Source organism: Etheostoma cragini, chromosome 14 (assembly GCF_013103735.1).
Source record: "Etheostoma cragini isolate CJK2018 chromosome 14, CSU_Ecrag_1.0, whole genome shotgun sequence".
Lineage (NCBI taxonomy): Eukaryota > Metazoa > Chordata > Actinopteri > Perciformes > Percidae > Etheostoma > Etheostoma cragini.
In genome coordinates, this window is record NC_048420.1 from 7,536,305 (window position 1) to 7,552,871 (window position 16,567).

The 16,567-nt window shown below is 41.8% G+C and overlaps 1 protein-coding gene across 1 annotated transcript in view; it reads right to left on the reverse strand.

The window, feature by feature from the left end:
- Positions 1–16,567, reverse strand: part of csmd2 (CUB and Sushi multiple domains 2) — a 240,948-nt gene that overhangs the window by 158,881 nt on the left and 65,500 nt on the right. Inside the window, exons 4-5 of the mRNA XM_034892760.1 lie at positions 13,241–13,435; positions 9,618–9,825 (exon numbers count right to left, since the gene is read on the reverse strand). Of these exons, the coding sequence (XP_034748651.1) occupies positions 9,618–9,825; positions 13,241–13,435 (403 nt within the window). The remainder of the gene's footprint in view (positions 1–9,617; positions 9,826–13,240; positions 13,436–16,567) is intronic.

Here is a 16,567-nt window from a genome sequence, read left to right on the forward strand (position 1 = left end):
GTGGGCCCAATGGGGGCTGTGCGATATGATTGGCTTAGTTTGAGTGTATCTCTTGATAGAATCATGCTATTGGCTAGCCAGGTCAACCAGGTCCATTGGAACGTGCTGGCACCACAGATTACAATGACGTGTCGACATGCTTTCTAGCGCGCACAGGGAAAAAGTTACACGCGATCAAAACCGAGAAATGATGCATGATCCCAATTTCGAACCACCAGTGGTACATTGAACGCTTAACAGGTTTAAACTCCTTATAGAGCATTTAAGTTTGACCATATGGTCAAGCAATAAACACGCGATTCTTTCATGTTGAAATTATCACCAGTATCACAAAAAAAAAAGATCAACACAATGGTGCCTGACTCAACAAAATCAAACTGATTTGCACTGGAAAGAAGTGGAATTATCTGACGCCCCAGACTGATGCTGTCACGTTTCCACAGCAGCAATGTATGTGGGGTGCATGTGTTTGTGCACTTTGTGCTTATATTTGCAAGTTGTTCAGTGAAAAGGGGAGGTTAGAGACTGAGAATAGGGATGTGTTGTGGTTGAGCAGTGACCCAGATCAGACAGTGACATCTCTGTCCACTCAGGGGATGCTCAGGAACCACATGCTCTGCTGTTCCTGCAGCATGACCACCATGCAACATATATCCACCTTTACACTCCTTTTGTTTACAATTTGTCTATTTTGTTTTCATTTTTTTTTAAAAGAAGCAATGTATTGAGATCATTACACTAAAGAGACTAAAGAATTTAGAGTGAATGTGTACAGAAAATACAGAGTGAAGTGTTGACCTCTGGTTAGTCTCGCTTTGCCAGACCTTCCTCCACAGAACTGCGGAGGAGGGTTTGACTAGTAGTTGGCGGACAGAGCCGCAGTACTGCTGCAATATAGCCTAGGAACTTGTTTTGGTGGAACGTGTACGTTCAAAGGTTTTAGTCGTGCAACGGAAAACTCAGATTGGACAGATAGTGTAGCTAGCTGTCTGGCAGAAAAGAGGGATATCCGGAGGCACTCCTGAAGTGGAACGTGGTAGATATAGACTACCCCCTGGTCAGGTAAAGGGGCTTATTTTACTACAGAATCTACTTTCAGAGTTCCAGACTACTTACTGGACTTGATTGTTGCAGTGCAGCAGAACCTTGTCAAGCGCATTTGTGCATTACACATTCAGATGCAATGCAATGACTTGGCATTAAAGGGCTGGGTGTACTTGTCCTCACTGCTCTGCTTTTACAATCTAATTGCTGTACCCAGTGTCCTCTAAAACAGACCACAAGAGTGCACTGTGCGTTTGCCTAATTGATTTCATATGTTGTTTTCCTTCTAAGCTTCTCGTCTCAGCCCTCCCTCTTCCTTGTGCTCCATCTTGGCTAATTACTGTGATTGATTAATCGACTGGTGTGACGTCGCTCACAGTCCTGTGAAGCTTAGTGTGTCACCCCAATCACACTCTCAAAGAAAGATTGAGGGAGGCCAACATTAACGGTATAACAATCTGGCAGAAAACAGCGATGTTGACCAAGCAAGGCACTCAAATTTTATTTTCCATACAGCCTCAATTCTCTTTTGATCACACCATAACAAAAAGCCTCTGAAGAAAGCCATCCTTTTTTAGATTAGCAGCACTTGACCCAGGAAGTGAATAAAGGGATCAAAGTGAGCTGAAGCATGAAGCATAATTGGAAGCTTCTTAACGTGTGTATAACTACTGTTTTCACAAAAGAATAGATGATGAAAGAAACAGGGAACAGAAGATTGATTGTAGTTTTGACTACGCTGATCCTTGAACTTACAGTATGAACAGTTCCGCAACTCCTCTCTTATTGTAATTAATCAAATGGTCTACGTAGGAAGACAGACGGCACTGTCAAATAAAGAGCACAAACAGAGCCCATGCTCCAGTGTCCTGAAGAACAGAATAATGAGTCTTGGGGATTGTAGATCAAGAGAAAAACATTGGATAAGAGGATTATTTACAACTATATTTTCTAATTGTCATACATGTATTTCAGTGCAGTAGATATTGACATTCAGTATCAAAGTAATCCCATAAGGACATGATGAAAAAACACTGACCCATAAACGAAATAATTAATCTTAAAAAAAAAAAAAAAAAGCATTCTAATCCATTTGCAAGCCCAGGGCGCCAATGTGCGTGCCTTCAAATATGTCTCTGTGTACAAATCATAAGCCATTAGTGCATCTGTGGGATTGTAAAAAGCGACAGATTGGATCCCAATGGTGCAGTGCTTAGTAAACATAACTAAAGAGACACCCAGTCAGGGCACGGTGATCTGGGCCATTACCTCTCACCTCTGCATGTTCTCTGGTCTCACTGGGATGGGGGTGAGGTAACACATGGCTAGACATGCTTACACAGACACATTGCTATCCAGGCTGCTTGTCTCAGGGGAGCTGGTTTATAGCGTTGACTAAATATTGCCTAGTAAATAGCTGCACCTGCTGTTTTTTTAACATAACACAGAAGATCAATGTCAATTAGTGACATGTAATAATGAAGACTAGAATGCCTTCCATTATTCATTTGGCAACTGAAAACACACATGCACACCGGGAAGGTTGCTAGAATACATGGGTATGCTTTATGCCATTTTTTCTGAGCTTGCTCTGTGCACTCTTATTCCCCTCCCCTCTCCAGCTCTTAGCCTGAACAATTTGACAGAGGGAGTAACAAAGTGTGGAGTGCTGGGGTGGGCCAATCTGCAGTAAGGCACCAGGTGTTGGAGATAACGTTCCGCTGGAGCATTTCTTGGCAGGTGGCACAAAGTTCATCATAAATGCACTTTTGATCAATGGCACGTTGCAGATTGAGTCCTCAACCAAGTGCTGCTTTTGATAAATCCTGACTCAGACAAACAGACTTTGTGGGGCCGTGCTGGAGAGAATGGCAAATATGGCTATTGATCCGAGGGTGGAGCACTGAACTATAGTGTTAAATGTATAAACCTGGCGCAGCAGAAAAAAGGTGACGAATGGGAAAAAAGGACTTCTCTTATTGAATTTCTTTTTGAAATTAATTTAGAAAGCTATTGAAAGAACATTTAAATAAAAACCTTGTTTTACAGAGAAGCCATTCAGAAGTTCTTTCCAGAACATCTAATTTTCAACTGATTTATTTCCTCAGACTAACCCAGTACTTAACTACAATACATACACATTATACTTGTCCAACAGAAAACACAAGACACTAGTAATACGACAATACATTGCTCACTAAACCTATGCATTTGATGGAAAATCAGGACCCATAAATCCCTGCTGTCCTCAACGGTGTACACAGGTGCAATTATACAATGGTGTAAAGAGCTCTATTGTCTGTCCACTTTATCTTTTTTTTTTTTTAAATACAAAATAATTATAACTGATTCAGATTTAGCTGTCAGAAACACCTGTAGAAGTACAGGTAGTAGGGATAGACTGATTATCAACCCTGGCCGATTACCAAGCCATTTTATTTGTACCAGCATTTTATTTGCGTGATAGCCGATGTAATAATAATGTCCCGCCCACAACAATATCTCACCATCTTTTACTGTGTATTAAGTTGAAAGTTTCAATAATTGCTTAAAGGGTAAACAAAGTTTTGTGTTGAGGTTTGTAACATTCCTAAATCTTGTTTTTGACTTTCAAAAAACTTTCAATTTTCACTGTAAATGCATATCGGTTCCAAATATCGCTTATCTGTTTCATTAACTACTAATAATCAGTATCAGCCTTTAAATAAGTATCGGTCAATCGCTAACAGATTGTCCACTTTGATTGTGGTTAAAGAAAAAAAAACATCTTACTTTATTTCCTAAATTAAATGCAAACACACAAAAAACTGAATTGTGGGTTTTGCACAATTCACCTTTTAAGAACCTGAGCAAAAACAGAGAGACAGACTGCCGGCTGGAGACTAGGGAAAAGAGAAAGTGGTAGATGAGATGAGAGACTCCGTGGAGGCAGACAGAGAAGAGAATAAGGTGTAGGTCAGAGAGAAACAGACAGGGATCTAGATTCAGCAAGATAAGACATTGTGATGGATGCGGCTGGTATATATAACACACAACGCGATCTGGGGGTTCTTTTTTGTTGTTGTCTTTGACGTGATGATCCTTGACGTGCGTCAGGGCTTCATTACCATCCCTCACATCATCCATGAGACATTTCCATCTCAACCAATGTTTATTTCCGCATGAGGTTTCTCCATTGTAAAGTTTAGAGAAGAATAGTTGTGGCCTTTCAGATTTGCACATCACCCCCACTGCAACAGACATGCAAAGTTAGGGGAATACATGAGTCAACAGTAAGTGGTGTTTGTGAATGGACATATCAAAAACAAATATTTTGACATGCACTTTGCAAATATCTAAACTCTGAATTCTGGGAAACTTTAAAAAAAAAAGTACGCTATTCATTATCCTTAGTTTACTTTTGTTTTGGATTTGTATGTGGGTTTTATGAAGAGCCCCACTTACAGTAAATGACTATTGCATGTATAATTATATTATAATGAAATTACAATCAGATACTTTACGACTCCCACATAGCAGGGAGATAGAGAGAGAGACTCTGACTGAGAAATCTAAAGAAAGAAAGCAAAAGTGAGAGAAATGCGAGAGTTAGACGAGCATTAATCTTCAAAAAAGTGAAACGTATCCATATTGCTGTAACTCCCATCGGAAACTGGAGAAAACAGCCCCTAGACTTAAAAAGCTCTTCTGAAGACAATTCACTTGCTCTCAGGTGAGTCAACCTTACAGCCAATCAATATATATCCAGTGTTCTGTACTCTCCTCCAACAACTCTTTATCTCTATCTGCCTCACTCACACAGACACAGACGTGCTCCCTCCACGGGCTGGGACAAGCTGACACATATCAGCACTGCAGGGATAATCCATATGCTTGCTAAATGTCAGTGTCTCACGTCCATAGGGTATAGGATTAAAAGAGAGAAGACAAGGAATGGGAGGCTACCTCGAAGCATCAAAGCTCATAGTGCTCTCAGATCTCCTAACAGAATGGAATAAGTTGCATTTATGCAGGGAGCTTTGTCTCATCAGCGAAGGGTTGCATGAAGAAGAAAAAGAAAAGAAAACCCTCATGGGAAGTACAGTTTGTAAAAGTTACCAGAACGGAAAACAAAGAAATAAGTTTTGTTTGGAAACACTTTCTGTAAAATGATGCAACCACTGAACTGTGATGTAGCAAAAAAAAATTTTGTAGAACCATTTTTGTGGAACCGAGGGAGTAATGACAAAATTCAGAGTGCTTTCAACTCCAAATGCACGCACTTTGTACTCCCTACTTACAGTATCCAAGGTGCAAGACTTGCTTTCAACATCTCAAGGGCAGATGGAAATTTATTATGGTCCCTTGCAAAACAATTGCAAGCCACAGAAAATAACAAGTCAAATAGCTGTGAGTTCCACTTAGTAGAAAGCAGGCGAATGAGCATCTGGCAATTGGCGAGCGTCAGGCGTTATTTACATTGCCTCAAAGTGGATGGTGATGGGGAAGAAAATCAATGTGGATGCAAACAGTGTAATGGCAGAGTAATGTGCTCCCCTGGGCAAGCAACACAGAAGAAGTCCTGTTGGGGTAATGCAAAGAGGAAGAGGAAATTCAGTTGCCGTTTTTACTAGCCCTTCCCACTGCCACATTCAATCCATTCCAAATACACATCTCAGTTTCTGAAGTCAGTTTTCAAGGCTGTCTTCTCCTGCTGACTCTTAGAATGCTAACTCTGCAAGGCCGCCAATCAAAGCAGTGGATGATACGGTAAACAAGAATGTAAGTGAACAAGATCAGATTCACACATGCAAAGGGGTGGTGTTCTTGATGGTGATTGATGTTGTTTATTTTGGCTCATTCTCTTCCTTTCAAAACCCACACACAGACACACAAACAAGAGAACACGGAGCATGAAAACTTGACCTGATTCTGTGTGAGCTGTTGAGGATTAATCTGGGAAGCATGGTTTTGACCCTGATCCCTGGCCTCTCTTCTTCTACAGGACCACTCAACCTGTCCGTCAGGTATCAATCAATACTGCTTCTAAAACTCTGCAGTTGGAATTAAGTAGCCAGTGGGATGGTCGCATGCCAACACTATTAACGCTTTATAGCTATGAAATCATTTTGTTTGTGCCTTCTCACTTCAGAAAAGAGATATTACCCTTGAAAGATGATTGTAAACCCTAATTCACAGTTAATAGTAGAAATAAAAAATAAACAAACAGCCCATTAAACTTAACAGGAACTTAACCCTGTAAAAACCAGTGTGATTAAATCACAGACCAGGCTAATTATGGTGTGACAGAGAGCACAATCACCAAGTCCCACAGAGCGGCAAGCTCACTGAGCCATTTACTGAGGGGACGTGGGCTTTAGGTAGGGATGGGTACTGAAACACGTTGCCAATAGGGAACCGGTTCCAACGTAAATTTTGGTGCTATTTCTTTTCCAGAAGCATTGCTGCACGGGACGCTACGTTACCGTTAGCAACTAACTGGATTAAACACAATGGTTAAAATTCTGACAGTTTATGTTAAGCGGTGTGAAGTGTGACTGTATTTCCGTGTAGAGGACTCCAACACCGGGACGTAACAGTCTGCAGCTGCCGTTGTCGGAACAACAACACAGACACTGCGTTTACTTGAAACTCACCAGCCTTGTGGTGCATTTTAAGTTATTGTAAAACAACCTTTTCCCATCTGGTGCTTGTTTTTGTCGATTACCAGCAATTTACTGGAGAAATAAGTCATTGTTATAAGTTATTGTTATTACATTATTAATCAATCATTTCATTTTGACCACTTGGCCTTAGCAATAAACAAGCTGTTCTTTAATGTTGCCAACTTTTGTTTTGTGCTCCTTTTTTATATTTGATATTATATACAGTAAATTCTAAATATATAATGTGTATTTTGGTTAAGGCACAGGTTCAGGCGTTGTTTAGGCACAGGCACCATTTTAAAAGTATTGTTTTAGCACCGGTGATGAAAAAAAACACCGGCTTTAGGTCTGCACCATTATAGCACTCCACTTGACCTATCTAATTAGCCACCAGCCGGGAAGTTGTTTGCACTCCACTCATCTATCTCGTTTCTCACTTCCACTCATCTATCTAGTTTCTCACTTCCACTCATCTATCTAGTTTCTCACTTCCACTCATCTATCTAGGTTCTCACTTTGCCCATCCTGTCCTTCAAAGGTCCTGCCCTCCTCTTCACTTCTCTCCAATGGTGTCTGCTGATTGTTACTGCTTGACTCTGTCACCCCCTTTGTCTGCCCTTACTCCTTCCTGCTAACTCTAAAATTATATATATATATAAAAATACTACAGTGTTTCCTTTAGGATTTTTTTTAGCACTGGAGGCAGCCAGGTATGTCCAAAAAACAACTACATTCTTCATAGGGAAACCCAAATGACTACATCTATAGACTATTTTCAATGTATATTACATTACACTGACTCACTTACCGTTCTAATGTTTCCAGATGTTTGATATCAGGACAACAATTAACAAGTTGAACGTTGTCCAATTAGAACGGACCCACCGGAGTGACGTTTTGGGGGAGCCGTTCGTTTAATAGTTACTTGGAAGAAAGCAAAGGTTTTGACAATAACCTACATCAACACAACAGTCTGTGGAGTTAAACTAGATGGGCCCAGTAACTCCTGAATAGTTCTACTCGTTGTTCAATTGCAAAGTGAGGGGCAGCCAACGGGGGGTGCATTATGTCGGCAGAATAATTTAAAAGGCAACCGCAACCACACGGTGCGTCTGCCTTATTTCTGATAACATGAGGGGGGGGCATTTTTACATTGGCGGGCCACCACTATAAAATCAACATGGAGGAAACACCGATACAACTACTAAGACACTTCTGAGATAAAATTATAGTGTTGAAAACTGTTTTTATGTTTTGAAAGAAAACCGCCATTACTTTTGAAGTCAACAATCGAACCCTAGCCAGCATGACCAGACAAAAAATGTAACAATAGAAGCATGCCAGCATGTCTGCACCGTGTCCTCTGTCCCCTGTGCTGGCTTGTACTTGCAATGTGCATGATCAACTGTGACTTGCACTCTGCATCGCTTGCCAATAGCCACTTCTCCCTCTTTTCTAGTCACTTTCTTCCAACTGTTTTCCCTTGCTCTTTAAGACCACCATGGTGCACCACCCTAGACGCCCCCGCAACAATCGCCACAAAGATGCCAAACTCAGTAGAGATTTGGGCGCCCCACACGAAAACAGTGAGCAAATCAAAGTCTAAGACAAGAAGCCGATTAGATTGTAAAATGTGCAACGCATAGTCAGGCTGTAGTCTGTGGGAGTTTGGGAAGCGATCAACTCTCAGTTGGCCGAGAAGGGATTCAAAGAGACTTTAATATCAGGCTACAAGGCACAATTCTCAGTTTTAAAAACGCTCAGAGTCAATCAAGTACTTATTTTTGCTGTGTTTTGTTAACCACTGGGTGAATGACTGAAACTGACAAAAGTTTCCAGGGGCCATCTCACTCTAAGATGACTTCTCATGTATTCTTTCTGAACCTTTTTCCTCTATCAACAGTCCTCTATTCCTCTGTCTTTCTCTGTGTGTGCCTGTGTGTTTCAAGTGTTTAATAGCTCAGCCAATGCTACCCCTTGTCTCCCCGGTCTTCTCTTGTTTATCCAAACTGCCTGTCTCCCACATGCTCCTGAAACTAAACCTGCATTTTTATATTGCATTAATGACAAAGAGAGTGCAGTGGATTTTATAATACCCATCAACTTGTCCCCAACCAGGGTATCTGTTTTATGCTAACAATGGCCTTCTGAGTGAGGAAGGGACAAAGTGGCAGAGAGATTGTTAAAAGTGCATCTATTTGCACGAGTTCTCAGAGTGCCAGCACAAATAAATGGAAGTCTGGCTGAAACAGTGGATACTTATGTGCACATGTCCATTTGTGCCCATATGGGCTCGACTGCGTGTGTGAGTGTGAGTGTGGGTGAAACAACACTATACGGCTGGCGGTGGTAATCGAGCTCACTAATTACTTCCCGAGCTGAGAGAGTTGTCAGAGAGAGGAGGAGCTGCCACAGATGGTGAGAGACCCACTCTGACACCAGGATATCCTACCTCTTCATCATTAGAGCTGAGCCTGTGTGTTTCTGTAAGACTGACTAATTGAGGGAATGAGTGAGGGTGTGTGACAAAGATTGACTGTTGAGAGTACGCTTTAAAACAACAGACCACATGATACACTACGGGTAAAAAGCTGTGAACTAGATATCAAATAAATACTTTATCTCTCTATTATTTTCATTTCAAAGATACTACCAGAAACACTTGCTATTTGATTACCCTGACGTTTGAATCGATTCCTGCTCCTCTACTATTCCCCGGAGACATCTCAGACAGTTATGTATCCAAATAGTCACTTTAAGCTGGCTAAGTTCCAATGAACCTACCCAACACCCATTCACTTCCAACCAGCTCATTCCTTTGTCTCCAAAAGTGCCTGTGGGCAGGTGGTGCACCTGTGGACTCCCCTTCCCTTCCTGTCCCTAACTCAGCTCGCTCTCCAGACAAATGGCTGGAGGTTGACTACTCACCACTGTGAAGAGCCCTCAGTGCCGCTGACCTCCAGCAGGTCATAGTCGTCCTCGAGCTGAAAGTCTGAGAAAACCAGGGCAATGGTGTCACCTGGCTCGGCCAGCACGGTCCAGGTGCAGTCAGCGTTGTTGTTGTACTCAGCTGGGTAATTGGGTGTGGTGATCACCCCGCTCTGGCCCCGCAGTGTTCCGCCACACCCATCGTCAGCTGCAGGGAGCACAGGGGATAGAAAGTGCTGAAAAGCTTCGTAAAAGAGGGAACATTTTACAAAGACAAACACATATTTGTGGTGCAGATATAACTGAAGTGCACAGACAATTGAAAACAGTAGGAGATGCAAGGTGGCCAAAGGCTAATAAGCACAAACTGCAGCTTAACTGCAGCTAAAGGTCATGTTTGACCCATAAGCAGTCATGTTAAAATTCTAACTGGCTATTGCAAGCTTCTTCAAGATCAGTGCCATAGTGGCCCGACAATAAGAGAACATTGATTTTAAAGATGAGACCTACTCAATATATATTAATATAGTATAGAAGTATGAAATGTCAAAATGAATAACTTTATTGGACAGATACCTACTAAGCTTAATTACTATAAAGCTGCTATAGTGCTTTGAGAAAATATTAAGGCAGATATGCTGACACAGACGTAATGCTTTGGCATGAGATGTCTTCGTGGGTGCAGGTGTAGATTTGCCATTAACCTTGTGCTCATTTTAGTATTTTTCTAAAAGTTTAAGTTTTATTTATTCATTTTGTCTGGCCACACATCTTTTTTTCTTGCCACAAGCAAAAGTGCATATTTTTAAATTCAGGCACATGAAAATGTGCTACGAGTTACAGCACATTGTTCCTTTGTCTGCAATTTTTGCCACAGGCCGTAGAGCCACCAGTTATTGGATTTCAAAATGCCCTAAAGTGCTTTTACCCACACCACAAGTGCAATGGGTTGCACCACACTGCATATTAATTCATATTTGTGTTAATCTCAACTCTTGCCATCATCAAGACTGCATTGAGGAGACCATTTAACAACAAAGCATGCATGACATGTGTTGCCAGCATAATGTGTGAATAGTTCAGCTTCTGATATGTTCAACAAAGGTTTGTACAATGCAGCATCAACCAGTACCTAAACCGAAATAAAGACTTTAAAATATTGTGTGTGTATACATCACTTCCACACTGTTATTGTTCCTGAAACTGTGTGTGTGTGTGTGTGTGTCTGTGGGTCCTTCTCTGTTCCACGGTTGTGTGGGATTCGTTAGTGGGCGGCCAGCTAGCTGTGTGTGTGGCGTTCAAAGAGGGGCGGAGGAGCTTGGAGGCGCCGGGCTCCGTCTATCATCCATCCCACCTGTCACCAGGCCAACCCCCCTAAGGGAGGGCAAGTGAGTCTACGGACGAGCGGAAACTTGTGAGGTGTGAACTTGAATAGGAGGGAAACCACGACAGAAGGAAGAGAAGAAGGGGATGAAGAGGATGACAGGTGACAAGCAAGGATGGGCGAGAGGGAAGCGCAGAGGGAGGATGGACAATGAGGAAAGACAGAGATGGCGAGAGGGGTGACAGGTGATTGTTGCAGTGGGAGACAGGAAGTAGAAGGTAGAGAGAAGAAAGGACGAGGAAATGCATTGATATTCCACACGAGATAGTTTCTTCACACTTGAAGTGAAGACTGAATGCAAGCTCTCCCATTTACCTTGACTCTTTCTGTTGCTCTCTACATTTTTGGGCTGCCACTGACCGATGCAAATGCTCTACGAGAATGGAAAACTAAATGGCTATACCATGGACCGTATGAAACCAAAAAACTGTTTAACACTTCAATATGTGAAGTGTGCAGGAACATTCAATTTTGTCCCCAGTCAATTGCAGATGCCAGGATGCTTCCCATGGTTGAACAGTACATATTTTCAGGCTGTCACTTAGGATGTCATGGTTTAAGTGTAAAGAGTTGCTACGATTCCTCTGAGTGTCATGGTTACCAAGATATGGGCAAAGCATGCGAGCTATGAAAACATTCATGGCATACAAAATGCATATTCATACACACACACACACACACACACACACACACACGTTTATATGGACACAGCTAAAGCTTTGAAACTATATCTGGAATTTTAAATGGGACAACTAAATGTGACACACTTCCACTAATAATCAGAGTGTTTTTGTTATAGGTAGAATAAAGCAAATGCACAAATCAAACATAAATAGATTTGCGTATGATGCTGTAGGTATAAACGATGACATTTAGAACTTGTCAGAAGTAAGCCTTTTTCTGGAAAGATATGCTTAGGGTTTAGGAGAAAGTGTCAGAAACTGAATAAAAGTGTGATGTTAAATCATTTATAAGTATAGTCATGACAAGTGATGTAGTGTTTTAGATTATAGCTAAGAGAACAAATTGATGAGCATGAGACAGGGCATGTAAAACATTATCTGTGTCATCAATGGCTGGCTATCATCTATGGCCTAACAGCACTGGCACGTTCGCCCTCTCCTGAGTCCAGAATGGTGGCCGTGCCAAAATATTCCTGCTTCCCCCTTCCAAAGTCAGTTCTGCTTTTACACATATGGGCAGGCTCTATAATTGGAGTGACATTAACAATATACTTATGCAATATAAAGGAGCACTCAGGTAACACGTTGACATTTATGTAGCACTGGGAGACCGCAATTAATCACAGGGGAAATTGCCAGTTGCTAAACTTGTTGGTGTGTAATTTCTGTTGAAAACATGGCATCATTTAGTGCTTAGCAATTCTTTCTTTTGCAAGAAGGAGCCCGGGTGGGCATGGAGAAGGAGAATGAAAGAGCTAAGTTTAGATGTCAGAAATTGTGAAAAACAATGCACAAAATAATTTAACATTTAAAAGTGGAATACAGGCATGTGTTTGTGTCTGCATGTGATTGGGTGGGTTGGGGCTGTGCTGGCGCATGGTGCAGCCATGTGTGATGCGGGCTTCCTGACTCCCAGCCTGGTCGCAGATGGCAAAGAGTCTCAGCGCTCTGCTCAGCAGGCACACTGACACAAACCATTTGCCACATGGACACATGACCTCAGCAAATGTACATACATGGACGTGCAAACTGTCATGTACAGTATTTGACATTTGAAATGCATTTTCAATTACGTGAGAACTCACATTTTATACAAAGCAAACATTCTGCAAAATGATGTTCAATAGCATCACATTTGGCTACAGTGAACCATTTTCAACAACTGTGTCATATTGGGTCATACAACACACACTGGCAGGTGCCCCTGCCGCAGGGGTGCTTGCTAACTGTGAGGGAAGGACAACTGCCACAAGCACCTGACTGGGAGCCAACACATGAGGTCCTGTCATGGCAAATAAGTTATCAGTATAAGCACAGAAAACCTTGTGGAGGCATGTGCAAATTAAGAATGTTTAGCTGTAAACTGTATACCACCGAGAATATTTTTGACCAGAAAATGGAAGGATTACTTTTCTGCATGTTCATGAGGACACAGGGTCACGGCATTCCTTCCATATCTCTTACATAGCCTCTTAAATTGGATGTGATTAAAACCTTTATTTTGAGGACAGAAGAAGTGTTCTGATAGACAGTTGTCCACTGCCCCTCGTACATACCTCTGCAGTAGGGAAGGGGGAAATCCCAGGCAGCAGTACCCGTTGAAGTGGCAAGGCAGGACAGGGTGGTGTGACCCTCCAGCACATAGCCCGGGCTGCAGCTGTAGCGGATCTTGTCCCCAATGTTGAATGTGGATCCCTGCTGGTGGCCATTGAGTAGCTGTCCAGGATTACCACAAGTGTAGCTGGGCAGAGCTGGAGAGATGGGGGAGAGAATGGACCGTTAATGAGGCAGTATGTGGCTCTAGGTCATGTTAGTACTAACAAGAGCCAGAAAATCAGGGAAAAATACAGGAAGAGTATGTTGACAATCAAGCCACACACACACACACACACACACACACACACACACACACACACACACACACACACACCCCATCTGTTCATGACAACATATCTAACCCAGCAAAAAACACTAATACAATATGTTGCTGGCTGCACAGACTATACCACTATATCCAGTTAAGTAGATTTACATTTTTATTCTTTTCCTCCCTAGAGTGCTTTAGTTACTCATGGATGCCAAGTTGACCATCACGACTTGTCCAAGCATTTGCTCGCATGCAAATAAGTGAGCGCAGTATAGACTGAACCTTGTCTAATTGTGTGTTATTATGCAGATTGAGTTCAAAGGAAGTTTAGCCAATCTCTTGCTCTTGATGCTCTTGCTTCAATCTTGCAGTAAAAGAAGTGTGATTGTAGCTTCCATGACGCACATTGGCTAAAAATGCTATATAGGTGTGTAGTAGGTGGATGGTTTTGTTCTTACTGCATCTTATACAACTTATACTCAGGAGTAAGAATTAACCGTCCATGACCAAACAAGCATCACACACGAACGCACATGCAAACGAGTGTGTGACTGGGAGAGCTGGCCAGAGCATGTGCTGGACTTTGGATGAAACTCAGTCTCTCCACGGGGGCTGGGCTGGACTCCGGAGAGGACAGAATGGCTCATATACAGCAACACAGCTTACTGGCACCTCAACATCACACTCAATGCACACTTGCTTTTCTACCCAATGGGATGTTTTCAGCTCCAGAATGTATTACAAAAAATTATAATATTTCAAAGGCAAATTTGTTTATTTTGGTTGCACAGCTAAATGTTTATCATAACAAGAAAACTAGCCCCATATTCCGTTTGGAAATGTTTTTCAAGTTTCAAGATACATAAGATTAAAAAGGATCATTAAGACTACATGTCTAAATAAATGAATACTAATAATAATACTAATAATAGTAGTAACAATAATGTATCCTTTCTTAGTCCCACAAGGGGAAATTACAATTTACACTCTGTTATTACACACAGGCATGAATTACACACGCATCCCCAGTACCTATACATGCACTAATGGAGAGAAGTGAGAGTGAGGGGGCTGCCCATGGAAAGGCACACTGAGCAGATGGGGGTTCAGTGCCTTGCTTAAAGGCACCTAGGCAGTGCCCAGGAGGTGAACCAGTGACCCTCCGGTTCACAACCAACTCCCTAAAGACTGAGTTAATGCCACCCCCAATACAATAGTCCTTTCTATATATATTACTCTAAGTGCCATACACAAAGTGCTTTAATGAAGAGTTTTTTTTTTTAAATAAAACATTATTAGTTTGTCATATTTTCCCCTTTGCTAGCCTGGTAAGCTACCTTACAGCAAGGTCTTACAAGGATAAATCAATCATTTTATTCCATAGGGCTTGAGCTTTGGAATTAACTCGCAGGAAAATATATAGACTGCAAACAGTTTGTGTCCAATCCACCATCAGACAACAAACATGACCTTCAAGTGCCTGATTTTGGTTATGTGTTTGTGTGTGAGTGTGTGTGTTTTTTTCTGTACATTTTAATTAAAAATGTGTCATAAATTTCCTAAATGGTGTAGCCAATTCAATGCTAGCTTGCATGGATTTCAAACCCCAAAATAGGCATAAAGTAGCTTTGATCCAGAAATTCAGTATCAGCATTGTTGGCTAAATCCTTGTTGTCATGAAAAACATTACCCTACTTTTTTTTAATATAGGTTCTTATAGTTTAAAATTAGCACTGACTCGCTTAGAGCAGACGACTGCAGCTCCATGTTGCACTTCTAGCTACATGCCAATCAGTGATTTTCCAGCAGGTGTTTTCCATCATCGAATGAAGGTAGAACACCTGCTCAGACATCAAGGATTCTGCCCTAAATGCTGATTTATCTTTTAAAGTACCTGGTTAGTACTTACTCTCCCTCTTGCCTAATCCGATATTCTGATGACAGACTAACTTGTCACTTTCAGGCTCCACTGTGCCATAGCCTTTATTTTGACCAGCCAAGGCCATCTTATTACAGCTTCCCTTCCATGCCCATCATATTAGCATATACACAAGGACTCTTTCTGATTAGCATATTAGCTGATGGGATTCAGGCTTCAGTGCTGCACCATGGCCACAGGGCCCTGCTCCCCCCACCCAGTTTTGTTCTGACCATGTAGGGCTGGAACAACAAACAACAAAGCTTGTCTGTCACAAAGGTTTGAGCCTGAGCAACATTTTAGAGATCGAAAGGAAAGAGTGGCAGCATGCATAGAAGGTTGGACTTAAGCAAAGGAATAGACAACTTTCTCACAGCAGACGTTTTAAATAATTCCAGTACGGGGCACTGATATTGTACTTTGTACATGCTGGCTTACTGGCATGAATTACTGGCACGCACGCCTAAATGGAACGGAGCCATGTTATCAGTTAAACCTGTGCTTTTCCTGCAATGACAAGTCCAAATGTCCGCTGTAGGAACAACCTATTTTTGAGGTAGGGAAAAAAACTGAAGACAACAAAGGTGTGAGAAAGAGGAGGTGTATGCAAGGCTGGGAGAATGACAGGGAAAAGGGATGTGTGTGTAAGACATCCAGACAGAGAAAAAGGAGAAGAAGAGATGCACATGATGACTGATGTCATTGCCTTAAACTGACTGAGGGCAGAGCACTGTCAGAGTGTAGATATGTATGCAAACAGCATGCACATACCGTGTGTGTGTGTGTGTGTGTGTGTGTGTGTGTGTGTGTGTGTGTGTGTGTGTGTGTGTGTGTGTGTGTGTGTGTGTTTCTCATCACTCTCTCCATTTCAGGTTATTAGTTTGAGCAGTAAAATAAGTCTAAAAGTGCCAATCTCCAGAACAGGGCTATGCCTGGATCACTGAGGTGGCGAATACTGTTTCAACTTGCCTTAGAATCCTTACTCTTTATTTGCCACAATGTAAATTTATCAGTCACATCATAAATCAATAGACATCAATAATAGAAACCATTGATAGTATCTGAAATAGCGCATCACGTTGATAAAATGCATCACGG